At 48.9% G+C, this 14,518-nt stretch overlaps 2 protein-coding genes across 3 annotated transcripts in view; both read right to left on the bottom strand.

Annotated features, from left to right (window-relative positions):
- The window catches only part of Susd6 (sushi domain containing 6), a 373,726-nt gene that overhangs the window by 36,832 nt on the left and 322,376 nt on the right, over window positions 1–14,518 (bottom strand). The gene's annotated exons all lie outside the window — the stretch shown is intronic.
- Window positions 1–14,518, bottom strand: part of Smoc1 (SPARC related modular calcium binding 1) — a 150,966-nt gene that overhangs the window by 5,137 nt on the left and 131,311 nt on the right. For both annotated transcript variants that reach the window (XM_051148410.1, XM_051148416.1), the window contains exons 8-11: window positions 10,228–10,420; window positions 9,629–9,711; window positions 7,711–7,816; window positions 264–508 (exon numbers count right to left, since the gene is read on the bottom strand). In XM_051148410.1, coding sequence (XP_051004367.1) covers window positions 264–508; window positions 7,711–7,816; window positions 9,629–9,711; window positions 10,228–10,420 — 627 coding nt within the window. The remainder of the gene's footprint in view (window positions 1–263; window positions 509–7,710; window positions 7,817–9,628; window positions 9,712–10,227; window positions 10,421–14,518) is intronic.

The following is a 14,518-nucleotide window of genomic DNA, read 5'->3' as shown; positions in this document are numbered from 1 at the left end:
CTGGCCTACCCTAACTAATACCCTGTCATAGTAATAATCCCCAAGCACTTGAATCACTATCTATTACGTCTTCTCAGTAAGGCTGTGCAAGAATAGGAATCTTATCAGTCAATTCCACGGCTGCAGCAGGCAGCGAGGCCTGGAGCACAGCCTACTCCCAGTAAGCAGCTGGTCACTACAAGGGAGTCTAGGATCTCATCCCCCCAGGACAGCCCTTGGTCCCTGTCCCTGCGTCTGGCAGGCACACAGGGGGTGGGACTCACCTTCTTTGCTAACACCCAGGCAGCCCTTTAGCTCAGGCAGTGAGATGACCTTGTCCTTGTTCAGGTCACAGTAGTCGGTGAAACGCCGGGCACATTTCTTGGGCTTGGCTTTCTTCTTCACGTAGCGCTTGAACGGCTTCATCTCCCGCTTGTTAATGTCATCGCTGCTGTTGCTGTCCAGCTGGCTGAAGTACCAGTGTGCCACTCGCTCCTCCAGGGTGTGGCTGGGGTCTGGCTCTGAGAACCTGGGCCATGGACAGAGAACACCCACTCAGGATCTTGCAGGGGCCATCGACCCTGACTGTTACGCATTTGCTCCTGCCAACTCACACTGAAGTGGGTTGACAAGGGATCTGTGTTGGGAAGTGAAGGTGAGCCCTTGGAGAGAGATTAATTTACCTTCTTGAGAGACTGGGTCGGTTCTTATGAATTAGCTCTCTCAATAGGCTGCTATGAAGCCGATAACCCCCTCCTCTTTCTCTTCATCTTTGCTTGTACTTCCTACCTCTACTTTCCACCATGCATTAGGTGAAGCTGTAAGAGGCCTTCATCAGAAGCCAAATGGATGCTGGCATGCTCTTGGACTTCCAGAACCAAAACCAAAACCAAAACAAACAAACAAACAAAAACCCCAACTCTTCTTTTTAAATTACCCCACCCAGGATATTTTGTTACAGCACCAGAGACCAAACCAGGACGGTCTTCATGCTGGGCTACGAGCCATCAGTTAGCAACAGTTCTTTCCTTGGGGGTTTCCAAATGATCATTATTTCATTGACCTACCTCACCCTCTGAAATGACTGAGACATTTCTGGTACAGATAGGCACGCAAGACAAACTACACAGATTTATTCCACCTGAGTAAACTATGTCTAGGATCAAAACTGTCCCTCTCTTGACCCATACTGTCAGACAGGATGCTTTCCTGAGCTTGTGTATGGAAACCAGTCCTGAGCACTCACTACACTTGGTGGCACAACTGGGGATGTCAGGCTAGCCTCAGGCTGCTCACTGTTTTAGAGAAGCAGAGCCCAAAATATGAAGACTGGGAGATGGGATGTGTGATGTCCCCGTGACCTGTGGCTTTGTGCTTGTGTGTAGAGGCCCAAGGCTGATGTCAAGACTCATCCTTGATTACTCTTCACTGTATTCATTAGGGCAGAGTCTCTGTTGAAGCCACAGCTCCCCTACACAGTTGGTCTAGCCAGCTTAATCAGGATACACTGTGAGCCCACTTGCTAAGTACTGGAATTACAGGTGCACTCCCGGCATTTACATTAATGATTGACACCTGAGCTCGGTTCTCATGTTTGCTGCTTATACTTTGACTGCTGAGCCATCTCCCTTAAGGTTTCCACTCAGGAGGTCTTGGGTGGGCCTAGGAGATCACATGTTAACAGAATCCCAGCTAATTCTTGGAGAAACTAGAGTGGCCAGAGACACATCTTGGTACCCAGATACATAGTGATGACCACATCGGGCACAATCCATATCACTGAACCACAAAGCCTCAAGGCCAATGTCTATGTGTATACGTATATGCAATGGCCTATCATTTTATGTATTTATTACCCAATTATTTATGCATCATCTTTACTCAAAGAAGTCGAGTGATATTAATTACAGTTTTTAAAGCCAATGATAGGGCTGTTCCAGAGGGGTTGATTGAAGTCTCTGATCAGAAGAAAAGACACACACACACAAGTGTCCTGGTTCTGTTCCTGGGGCTTTCCACTGTCTATGAGCTGGGATCCATATTCAAACGCCTGGGTAACTTGCCCTTAGGGAGGGGAATGAGGCTAAGGTTGAGATGCTGTACCTTTCAACTGACTGATATGCAGGGTCTGCAACAGAGCATTGATAGCGGGGACCTTGGTAGTTGTCCATTCTTAAAGAAGCAGACCTCAGTCATGGGTAAATCCCCTGGACATATTAGATTCTGAGAAGGATGTCAGTGGGACCTTATCCTGACAGCTTTCACCCAGAGACCCTCAGGGAAGGTGTGACAGAGCTATGGAAACCAGGTGCAGGAAGTCTGAGGCAGGTTGACATTCTGTGCTGTTGTGTCACACTGTGTTTAAGTGTTGTTTCTCTTCCCTTTTTAGCAGCAGCAGCAGCAGCAGCAGCTCTCATGGCTGCCCATGCAGTACACACAGAGTGGGCAGGCAGAAAAGCTGCTCAGGCTGCAGGAAGAGGAGCATCAGGGAGGACCAAGCTCCAGAGGAGACAAGAGCTCCCAAGAAAGCGCCCCCCCTCTCTCAGCAGGGAGTCGGGGAATTGTGAGAGCGCCAAGGCGACGGCAGCTAGATCTTCCTCTAACCTTTAGGCTCGGCATAGCGTAATGTCTACCTGGAGGCTGGAATAATAAAGTCTCGGTTACCCGGTTACCGAGACGGGAAGGGATGAGGTCATCCCACCCAGAGGCCCTGCCAGGGAAGGCTTTCTCCCTCCAACACGAGTTCCTGGAGCGCCCTCCTGTCCGCCTGTCTGTTCTCTGCACGTCTGTGGTCAGAGCTCTCCCTACCTGCCTTCAGGCTATTTTGCATCAAGAAGCAATTCTTCCTACCTTGCAAGCTCTGAGCTGGCCTGGGAGTGACCATCACCTACGCGCTGATCCTTTGCCCTCCCAGCTCTCCTCTTCCCCCCTCTCTGCTCTCCCATCAGGACCTTCCAGTGTGGAGCAGCCCTGCATGGTTAGCCTGCACACCCTGCCCACTGCCAACCCACAGCAGAATGCTGGGCTAAGTGCAGGACACCTTATCTCAGGAGAGGCCCTCTGAAGGCCTTTCCAAGCCCCCAATCCACAGCCTGCCTTGTGGGGACTAAGGGCTCTGCCTCTGTCCCAGCCCCTCCCTTCCATCCCAGCTATCACAAGGCTCTGCTTTTGAACCCCTTAGATCTCCAGAAGTCCCTTTAAGTAACAAAGCCACAGCACTCTACCTCAAGGCTGAGTGATGGCAGGGCCTTGCTTGGGAATCCAACACCTTTACTAGAACAAACTCCAAGAACCTTTATAGTTCTGATCTACCCCCGTCCTGGCATAGCCAGACCAACACTAGGCATGCACAAGAGAAGACACCAGAGACCTCCAGGAACCGAGCAGTTCTGAGATTGCCCTTGCAGGGGAGTACTAGAAAGGGGTGAAGCAGAATATAATAAGGTCTCACCCAGATTTTCCAGGAACTTCTCAGTCCGTCTTTGCCAGAGATCCTGCCGTGACAGACTCCTGCCCTCTCTACCCTGGCCTCAAAGTCATATCCCACTGGCCCCTCCAGCTCTCACAACTTTCCCCAAGTATCCTTCTACATTTTTCTTTTTCACATTCATGCACACATTTGTGTATGTGGATATATGTGTGTGCATGCACACGCCACGGTACACATGTGGAAGTCTGAAGACAGCCCACAGGAGCCAGTTCTCTCCCTCCACCATGTAATTCTCAGACTCTATCTCAGGTCGTCAGTCTTGGTGGCAATCACCTTTACTCAAAGAGCCATTTGGAGGTGCTCTAGAAGCATCCTTTGAAAAACATCTGCAGCTGACACCACAGGGTAGGCTAACACTGGCTCAGTCTTGCTCTCCCATGTGTGCACGTGTGTACATGCTCGGGCACACACACACACACACACATACACACATACACACACACATACACCACACACACCCCTATTGGGGGCAAGAACTGCTGGGTTCAGAGTTGTTCATCAGACTGGATCTGGGACCCTATGCTGAATGATCAAGGGCTCCCTTAGACCAACTGCATTTACTAGAGCTTCTAAGGACCCCTTCATGGGTAACGTTCTTCTAGAAGGGCTACCTGGGTAGGTAGAATGCCAAGTCTTCTCATATGTAGTGTGGAAATGCTACACCCAAAAGATAACCTCATTCTAGATTCAGGATATTGTAGCTCAGCGACTCTGCCTTTAGGCTATTTTAGTAACTTCTGCCTTCAGGGATAGGGAAACCCAGTAGAGCCAGCTCCCTCTCTGAACAGGCACACTCACGCTTCCCCCAGTTTTAGGGGTGCTGGTGAAAGCCATCCTCCTGCGGTACTTTCAGTTTTGATTCTGTGGCCTTGGCCCTGGCAGGTTTTGGCTGTAACACATAGCCAGAGAGCCAAGCCCATTTACCACAACCTGCTTTGGCCAAGATCTGGGGCCCAGTTCTGCTGTCCTAGGCAATTTTAGAGAAGGTAAGAAGGGCTGGCCAGGAGGCCTGAGCCAAACCAAGCAGACGGACTGAGCCCCATCTGGAACCGGGTCCAAGCCCCACCAGCTGTGCGGGTGGAGCTGGGAAATGCCAAGTCAGCCACATTCCAGACTCTTCCTTGCAAAACCATCAACAGGCAACCAACTGCACTGAACCAGGAGGATGAGGCCACTCCACCAGTAGTCTCTCCTTAGGAAGCACGTGAGTGACCAGGAGTCACACAGACAAGGCTGGATCACCCTAGAGTGGCCTACAACCTGGCTCCTAGGTAGATAGCTTTCCTTCTACACCGAGAGTCTACTGGATGGGTGGATGGCTGAGCCAAAGAAAAATATTGCCTTCCAGAGATCTGATGGGAGGGAAACCAAGGGCATAAGTTAATCATTCAGCAAGGGTTGGGTGAGAAAGGCTGTCATCTACAGATGTTTGTGGTGCCCCTGCCATGTACCAGCCACAGATGTTACCATAGACATCCAAATCTACGTTGTCTAATTTTAGATTTGGGCAGCACTGGTTTGGGTCACTGAATCAGGCTAGGAGGCCAGAGAGGGAAACTGCGCTCCTTCTCTCTCTCTCTCTCTCTCTCTCTCTCTCTCTCTCTCTCTCTCTCTCTCTCTCTCTCTCTCTCTCCCTTCCCTCCCCTCCCTCCCCGTCCCCCTCCTTCCTCTCCCCTTCTCCCTTCCCATGCATTTACCCAGTCTTGAGAATCTATTGATTTCATGTGGAATGCTTCTATAAACAATCCTTCTCCACCCAGTTGTGTCCCACCCCCACCCCCACCCGTGCTTCTCCATCACAGAAGAAGAGTGGCTGGCCAGCACCTATCTATACAGCATTCCAAGCCCATCAGACCCTGGCAGAGTACTATAGTGCTTACAAAAGAATCACAAGGAACTTCCCAGATGCATCCAGCCTTATACTTAGTCTTGCAATAGTCCCTGGAGTCTCAGATCTACCCCCACTGTCTCCGATAGCGACTCCCCTTCTGGCTATGTACTCATCAACACACACTGCATATCTACTATAGATATTCTAGGATTACAGCAGGGAAGGACCTCAGGAAAGGGGTCACCAGAAAAGAGGAATGACATTCTAGACTGAAGGAGAAGCAGGTATGAGGTCCCAAGATGGCCACCGTAGCCTGTGGAAGGATGAGTGGCTGGAAACGTGATGGTGAGAGGGAAAACTAGAAGAGCAAGAGGCCAGCAGGGTCTTCCTGAGGGTTGTTCAGATATGACCCTCTTCTGCTTGACGCAGTGGGAAGATCCCGGAGAGCCCAGGAGGGGAGGCAACCCTGGGACCTCCCCATGGCTTTCCCACTTTCTCTCCTCCATAAATCACCCTCTTGCCTTATTTCCTTAAAAAAAAAAACAGTCTTCCCGGTTTTAAGATATATTTATTATTTATATAGTATACTACCTGCATGTGTGCCAGCCAGCCAGAAGAGAGCACCAGATCTCATTATAGATGGTTGTGAGCCACCATGTGGTTGCTGGGAATTGAACTCAGGTCCTTTGGAAGAATAGCCAGTGCTCTCAACCTCTGAGCCATCTCTCCAGCCCCATCTCTTGCCTGATTTCTAAACTATTTCTGTGTCTATTTTTTCCTGTTTATAGAAGTCCAGACCTTGGGTAACACAAGCACCCCCAAACAGTCAAACCTTTCACTCCTATCAAAACTAAGCAGAGTCAAAACAATATAAGCTTAAAATTAAAACCATGTTTTGAAAAAGTGTTGTTGAAAAACAAAACTTCCCCCAACCCTAAATTACATGTAAAAGATAAAAGGTTTTTTTGTTTGTTTGTTTGTTTTTTAAGTCCTTCCCTAAGGGTACATTGGTATGAAATACATTATAAATTTTCTAGTGTTTATTGTCTTAAGAACCTCTTTGTCCTGTGACAAGAGGACACCAACCTAACTTCCCCTGTGGCAGAACCTATGATCCCCTTCTTGTAACCAAGACCATGCAGTCCTGGGGTCAGTAGCTCCTGTGGAAACTGGGGGTGGAGGGTGCTGATGTCTTGTCTCTACTGGGCTGAGGGAGAATTGGCACCAGGACCCCTGAGCTGGTGGGTGGGCCGACCCCAGATCAGAGACTTCTGTGCCCATGCCCCCAATTATTTGTTTTCTCTCCTGTTTCTAAACAACACACACACACACACACACACACACACACACACACACACACACACTAGTTCTCCCTTCTACATGCTGAGATCCCCATGGGTGCTTGCAATAGCTGATAATATAGAACTCTGAATACACTGTTTTTCCTAATATACCTACCTATGGTAAAGCTTAATTTATAAACAAAGAACATGTATACATTAAGCAGCAGAAATTAGCAGCAATAACTAATAATAAGATCATTATAACAAAAACACTGTGATAAAATTATTCTAAGCTTACAAATTGTTTTCTTTCAAGAATTTTCCAATTAATTTATTTTTTGGACTGTAGTTGGTGGTGAGCAACTGAAATCGTGAAAAGTCAGAGGATAAAGAGGGACATGCCTGGGTTTTTTATCGAGTAGCATTTGTTTAGCATGCTCTTGACAGTTTCACACCTATAGGCATGTGATAGGTGCAACACTCACATTCTCCCTCTTTCTGGCCACTGGGGTGTATCACCACTATTTCTAGATGCTGAGCTGCTAAGCACTGTGGGAAACCCCAAAGCCGCTCTCTCCCGTGGCTTGTCAGATCCTGTCTCCGTCTTTCTTGGATTTTGTGTTGTGCTGCCCTAGAGTGAGGTCCGGCCTGCATGCCCAGGTAGGAAGAAACAGAGCCATGGCCAGAAGCCAGTCTATGGGACCCTGGGGTGCTCAGAGTAGGTGCCCAGACAGGGACTTTAAAGAAATATAGCTAGAGTGCCCTATGTTTTCCTTTTCTTTATTTGAATATTTTTATCCATGTAAGAACCCTGAATAAACAACCTCTACACTCCTCAGAGGACTGTAAGAGCATGACACTGTACCATGCACCCTCAGGATGACAGCGTTCGCCATCTGGTCTGACTGAGATGTGATGCCCAGTGACTAAAATGTCCCTGCCTCTCAAGTGTGCTTGCATGTGCCTGTAATCCCAGCACTCAGAAGGCAGAGGCAGGAGGATCACAGCAAGATCAAGGGCATTCAGGTCTGCTCCAGAGGAGCAGCTCCTCTCCCCCAGCCTCACTTAGTGTCTGAAGAGTCCAGGGGGCCACAGCTAGTGCACCCGAATCCTGCTCACATTCTCACCTCCCACCTCCAGTGGGCGCTGCTGAGTTAATGGCCTGAACCATGTCTGTGGTGAGGGCGTCCAGTAGGCTGGTAATAAATTCCGTCTTCTTCCCTTCAGGACAGCCTAAAAGACAAGAGGAGATCTGAAGGCAGAACCCAGGTAGCTTGCCAAAGCCATCCTCCTCAACCACCATCCTCTCAGTGTCTTTATCCAGCTAAAGACTGGAGATGTGTTCACTGTTCAAACGACTGCCATATGCCTCCACATTCCTCGATGCACAGTCCACAGACAAGCACCAGAGCAGATATGTAATATATCCGAGTTTCTTTCATTCCAGAGTCGGCCAAGCACCAACTCGGGCACTTTGTAAATGCTAGGAAGACACCTACCAAGGCCCTTCCTTAGTCTCGCTGTAGCGTTCACAAAAAAATACATGCTGGGCGCACAACCAGAAGGGCACTGCTCTGCTCTGGGAGCAAAAAGTAGATGTTGGGGAATTGGACCTATCAAAAACCTCCTCTTTTTTTGCCCTCCTCGCCCAGCTGAGATGATAGCGGTTAACTCCTCTGCAGATGCCTGCACGTTTCTATTCTTGTTTCACTATTTCAGCAAAAGCCCAAGCGCAGGCAGGCAGGCCTTCTCACAGGGGCACCTGTCTCAGTTCACGCCACAATGAGGTGCCGCTGGGAAACACTGCCCTATCACTGCACAGATGGGAGCCCTACTCTCCTGAATCACGTGGGCTCTCGCCCCGCCATGACTCCTGCAGCAGCTAGACCCTTCTCCCTTCAAACCCCAAGGTCTCGAATGAAACAGGACTTTCCAAAGCAGCGTGGGCTCACCTAGGTTTTCGCTGAATTTATAATGTGCATGCCTTCCTGTGCCCGTATGTGACTGTCTCCTCTACTCTGGGAACCTTGGGTCTTTGAGCACTAGATTAAGCCGTGCCTGCATGAAGCAGAATGGCTATTTCCATCTGTCCAGGGGTGGCTAGAAGACGGTACCCTGGCCTCCCTGCTTCCGGGTTTGGGGACGCTGTGATTTCTACTAACCTCCCACCGAAAGTCCAGGCCTTTCAGGACTCCCTGATCTCAGTTCTCACTGTGGAGTCCAGATGGGTAAAATAGGAAGATGGCACTAGTTCCCACCAGGACAGGCAGATGTTTGTACTGAGTAAAGACAGCCGATGCACATGAACTTAGACAGCTCCCACCTACGTGGAGATGTGTAGTGTTTTCTCCAAGAGGCCCTTTTTGTGGGTGTAGGTCCAAGCCAGGGCCAACTGTGAGGGGGCTTCCCTGTGCTTGGGCTTCTTCTAGAATGGTGCACAGGAGAAAGGAACTTGTGTAGATTTACAGAGGAGAGTCTACAACCTACATACCCACTACTTAGAACTCTTACTGCAACCTGGAGTTCACTACATATAAGGGAAAACCCAGCCCAGTGGCAATTTGGGACTCTTGGGCTCTTGCCAGTATGTCTCATGTCACTCCTAGTAGCACTCTCTTGTGTCACCAGGGAATCCTCATATAAGCATTCCACAAAACAGGTGGCAGACACCACCCAGACCCCTCAGGGAAGGCACTCGTTGTAAGCTGTCTTTGCTTCGCAGACCCCAAAATACCGTCCCCATTTCACTGAAATGGAGAATGACCATGAAGTTCCAGCAACAGTTTTAAGTTGCCGACTAAGGCTTTTTAAGACAAGGAGGAAAGAGCAAGGAGGGGAGTAAGCCTCGGGGGACACAGGACTGACTCAGGGGTGTAGATTCTACAGCTGCCAGGTCTGTGTTCCTGTGATGGGCCTTTCCAGAATGCCTTGCTCTGTGCTGCCAACTGGGAAAACATGTAGAGGAGAGAGCGGCCTCTGCCTGCTGAGGGGATGAGAGGCCCAAAGAACTTGAGGTGCCTGTGCCAGCAGGGCAGACTCTCCTACCTGGTAACTCCCGGTCCTTGAAAGGGTCATCTGCCTCTGCATTCTTGGCCCTGGCATCGCTCTCACAACTTGGCATCACATAGCTTGGAGGAGAGACAGAGAAATGAGGGGGTTAGAGGGGGTTGGCACCTGAGTCTTCTTCAGCCACTACTGCCCAGCAATGATCTGTGTGGTCACTAAGCCTAGAGCCCTTGGGGAGGAAAATGAAACAGTCTCTGAACTTCCCAGCAGCTAAAAGACAGTCCTGCATAAATGTTCCCATTGAAACGTGTTGGGGCATGCCATGTTAGCCACTCAAGAGTGATAACAATCCATCTCCAATCTACACATGGGACTTTTTTTTTTTGGTCACTTTGAGATCAGGGTGGTATAATACGCTTTTCACTAGGGAACTGATGAATAGTTTCCCAAAGTCCATGACTAGAAAGGGACAAATCAGTGATCAGAATCCAGGTCCCCAGGCACTTGTACTAGACCCTTCGAAATGGAGACCTCAGTCTCCCATGACTTGATTCTGAGAGGAGTAGGCAGCGAAGACAATAGAGGTGGCATAACCAGAAGCTGGTGTCTGTGTCCTAGGATGCTCTGAGCAAACTTACCGGGTAGAAGTCCCAGGCAATGGGCGCCCTGTGTCCACGAGGACACACCAGCAGTAGCCTGTGGACTGGTGGCATTGCACAGGCTTATAGAGCCCACCAGGGGCACACTCAGGGATCACAATGCCCTCACGGGGATTCTGCCGGGCCTCTTCCAGGGCACTCTGCCTCTCCTGATCACAAGAGTGGACTTTCTCTGGAAGAGAAGATGCAGCCTCTGGTGACCATTATGCCTCCTTCTGTCCAGAATCCATGATTAACAGCCAGGACCAGGCCTGCCCCCGAGGAACTGGTGAATCATCCCAGACAACCATGTCTTGTATGCTGCCAAGGAGAAAGCCCCAGAGGGCCAGAGCCTCCCTGTAGCCGTCTCTACTGCCAGGAACTCATCAGAAGTTTCACTAAAGAGTCTCTCATGTAGCAACAAGTCAGTCAGGACATCAGGATACTTCTCTGAGCAGGAGTTTGCTCCAAAGCTGGAATGGTCCTGCACTTTCAGAGATGTTCCTGCGGACGCGCCAGGTTTCTGGAGAGGCAGTAGGCAGACCACCCTCTAAGTGGATGCTGGGGTGCTGGAGTGCCTATGCAAAGAAACACTGCCTAGTCCAGGCATAGCAGGACAGAACCACAGACCACCACCCTCAAGCAGGGTAATGTTCCACACCCAAATGAAAGTGAAACAAGAGCCAGCCATGGCTCTTTTCACCCTCCAACCAGGTAGTCAAAGAAAGAATACTAGGGGGCTTGAATCTATTATTCACAGATATGCCATTATACTGGAGCAGAACCTGGAGAGGCTGAAAGGTGTCTGTAGTTGGTAACTTCAAGAACATGTGCACATGTCCAAACAGTCAAATGGAGTCTCTCCAGAGCCAAGTCCAGACAGAGACAGGAAGTGGGGCCCTATGCCAGGTGGAGTCAGCTCACAGAAGCCTCACACCTGCAGGACCCCTTACTGGAAGATCCTGCCTGGCAAATCACCCTGCCTTCTCTTCCTGAGGTTTTTTTTCCTTTCTTTGTTTTGCTGGGGGCTTTATTTTGAGATGTAGGCAGTGTTATTGTTTGATTTTAAATTTTTGTTTGTTTGAATTTATGTAAAAAATAAAAATAAAAATAGTGTGGAGTTTGTTTCCTTATCGCAGACAACATTTTAAAAAGAGAATCTATACAATCCATATGGCCCCCATAGTTAACCCCTTCTCCTTCCTTAGATCTTGTCAGGCAAACAGCAGCACAACTTCAAGGGAATCACACCAGAGGCCTGGGATAGCTCTCTCAGATCCAGTTTGGTAGCCTCATTTTCCTACCTCATATTTCATGCCATGAAAGAGCTGACAGAGAAACAAAGGCAAAGGAAAACAGCTTTTACTGGCGCTACGCTCCTGTAACGACCTCTGACAGGGGCTCTAAATTAAGACCCTCCAGGCCAGCCTCTCCAGCCATAAATCAGACTCCTGCAAGATGCAAAGGGGAAGAGGAGGAGCACCTCCCCCCTTCCAGGGCAGCGGGCACTGTGAACCTAACTTCACACCACAGCAGCGGGCCTGAAACCAGGGGAAGCTGGGGCAGGAGCCAGGCAGAAAGAGGAGCAGCCCCGTGGACCCTGTGGATAGAGTCCTAGAAATCCTTAAAGCTGCCCAGAAATGTTTACAGTCAGCTCCTAGGCCACCTGTGGAGAGTTAAGTCATAAAGACAATGAAGCTCCCAAATCTAGAAAAATGCAGATTCGCATGGAATTAAAGAGAAGACCAAATATAAGATTTATCGCTTTAAGGTCCACCCTGAAAGTCTGGTCCCACTAAGGAGAATTCAGGAGTGACAGAACGGCTGGGCCGGGGAGATGGTTCCATAGGTGAGGTGTCTGCCGTAGAAGCATAAGCGCATCAGTTCAGATCCCCAGCACACAGATTAAAAGCCTGGCACGGGCCCCACGGTTCCATAACTCCACCAACAGGCAGGACTGACAGTTTACAGGAGGATCCTGAATCCCATTGACCAGCCATTCCTGACAGCACCACATCTCCTGCAAGCCATCGTCATCATCATTATCATCATCATCACCGCCACCAACATCCTAGTCATGCAGAGAGTAATCCAGGAAGACATCTTACTTCAACCTTCATGTGAATGTACATACAGACACGCCCAACCCCACATGACCATGTATGCACACACACATGAACATGCATGTACACACACACACACACACACACACACACACACACACACAAATAGCACTATTTGTGAAAAGTATGCAGTTTGTATCTCAGAAATAAAAAACATCTCTTAAAATAGCTTTTTAGGATCAATGATAGGAACAATATTCCTAGAGTGAAATGCACCAGGCAATAGAGGGCTTTGCCTGTTTAACCTCTTGGCCCACCTACCCTGGACAGTATTATGAGCCTACTTTGTAAGTGAGAAAAAGCAAATTCTGGAGAGCATGGATATTCCTCAAGTTCACCCAGAGAGAAGACATGGGCTCTGCCTGAAGACTTTGGATAATCCAGCACAGCTTGCTAGCCTCTAGCTACCTGCTCCTCAGTGAGAACACATTTGCTTTTCCACTTGTTTCCTCCAGTGCAGATAACTGACACACCCTGCAAGGTCTGCGTTCAAGAGCAAATGTGTTCACATGCACAGCTCCTTCTGAACGGCCATACCCTCAGCCTAAGCACATGAAGCTTGGCCCTTGGGAGTTCCGTCTCTTTGTCTCAGAACTAGAAAATCAAAATCCAAATTTGTAGCTCACTCATTATTACAGATTTACATGGTGAGTAGAAATGCAAACACTTATTTAAGTACTTATGAGGTGTTGCATTTGGTGATGGGTGTTCTATTTGTAGTAACTCACTTTCCACTATTTCTAATCTTCAGAGACAGGTATTAACACCTGGGACACAGCCTGGCGAAATACTTAGAGCAAGATCATGAGTTAGGGGTCTGAGATTGTGGCTCAGTTGCTACAGTGCTTTTCTGGCATGCCAGAGGCTGTGGGTTTTATCCCCAGCACTGCATAAACCGGGCATGGTTGTGCACATCTGCAATCCTATCACCCAAGAGACAAGACAGGAAAACCAGAAGACACGCTGAGGATACACAAAGCCCTATCTTAAAAAAATAAAAATAAAAAATCAGAGCTAGGAGGAGATAGAGGTAGAATTCCAGGCCAGCCCAACTGTGTTCTTTATCTTTCTACAGTAATAGCTTTCATTGGTACAGGCTGATCTGAGCTTTAGTCTTCTATACTTTATATTTGTGTGTGTGTGTGTGTGTGTGTGTGTGTGTGTGTGTGTGTAGCCTATTTTGTGCATGATCACAAAATAGTCTCCAATGACTGTGTATCTATGCCTTTGTGTTCTCCGGTCCACATGGGCTCTGACTGGTTTTAACCCACAAAGAACATTATGATGCTGCCAGAGAAGCAGCCCAGGCTTTCAGAGGGCTTGCAGTTTCTGCTTTCACTTTCAATGAGGCCTAAAAGCACCACATAAGGGCACTCTAGCCTGATGGGGGTGCAGAGGCCACAGAGGAGGAAAAGGGAAACGGGTTGGCCTGCTAGCAACACGGCAGAGGTCATCTTGGCCTTCCCAAACCCACTAATCCTCCACTTGGATGAACCCGGGAGCCAATTCAGGTAAAAGTAGTGAGACAGCCATCCTGTCACGGACAGATTCATTGGCAAGAATAAATTGTTTTTCTGATACACTAGTAGGTTTGGACTGGCCTGTTATATAACAATGGGAACCAAATATCTAGCTAGACCTGCTTAACTCTTTGTCACTTTAGGCCACGGGGATTCTTGTAGCCTTCAGTCAGCACCCCGGAAGAGATACAAACACTAGTTAGTAAGTCCCAAGGAGTGTAGACTCAGTACATATCTGAGGACCCAGAAGCCAGTCCATCCTTGGAGCTACCCTCTCCCCTTCTCAGTCACCTCCCAGGTGAGTCTTTCCATACACCTTTAACTAGTTTTCTCAGGTTGGCTTACATACAGAATGCAAGCCGGGTTGACTTCAAGGGTCTTTTTAACTCGCAGAGCTCTGCTGACGTGGATGCACACCGTTCTGAAACACTTCATCTCTGCTTAGGAAAAGCTGTGAAACAGAGGTAAGGTGGAAAGGTATGGTCCAGGAACCATGAGACTGGGCCAGGGCTACCTGTATATGCTTGGAACACACAGCCCACACCAGAGGAGGGGGAACAGAGCAATGAACGGCACCACACACCTGTACACTTCCACATAGGCCCTCCCAAAGCTGCCCCTGCGATGGTGCCGAGCAGTGAGAGGTCA

This window comes from Acomys russatus, chromosome 1, assembly GCF_903995435.1.
Source record: "Acomys russatus chromosome 1, mAcoRus1.1, whole genome shotgun sequence".
Classification (NCBI taxonomy): Eukaryota; Metazoa; Chordata; class Mammalia; order Rodentia; family Muridae; genus Acomys; species Acomys russatus.
This window is presented reverse-complemented; position numbering and strand designations above follow the sequence as displayed.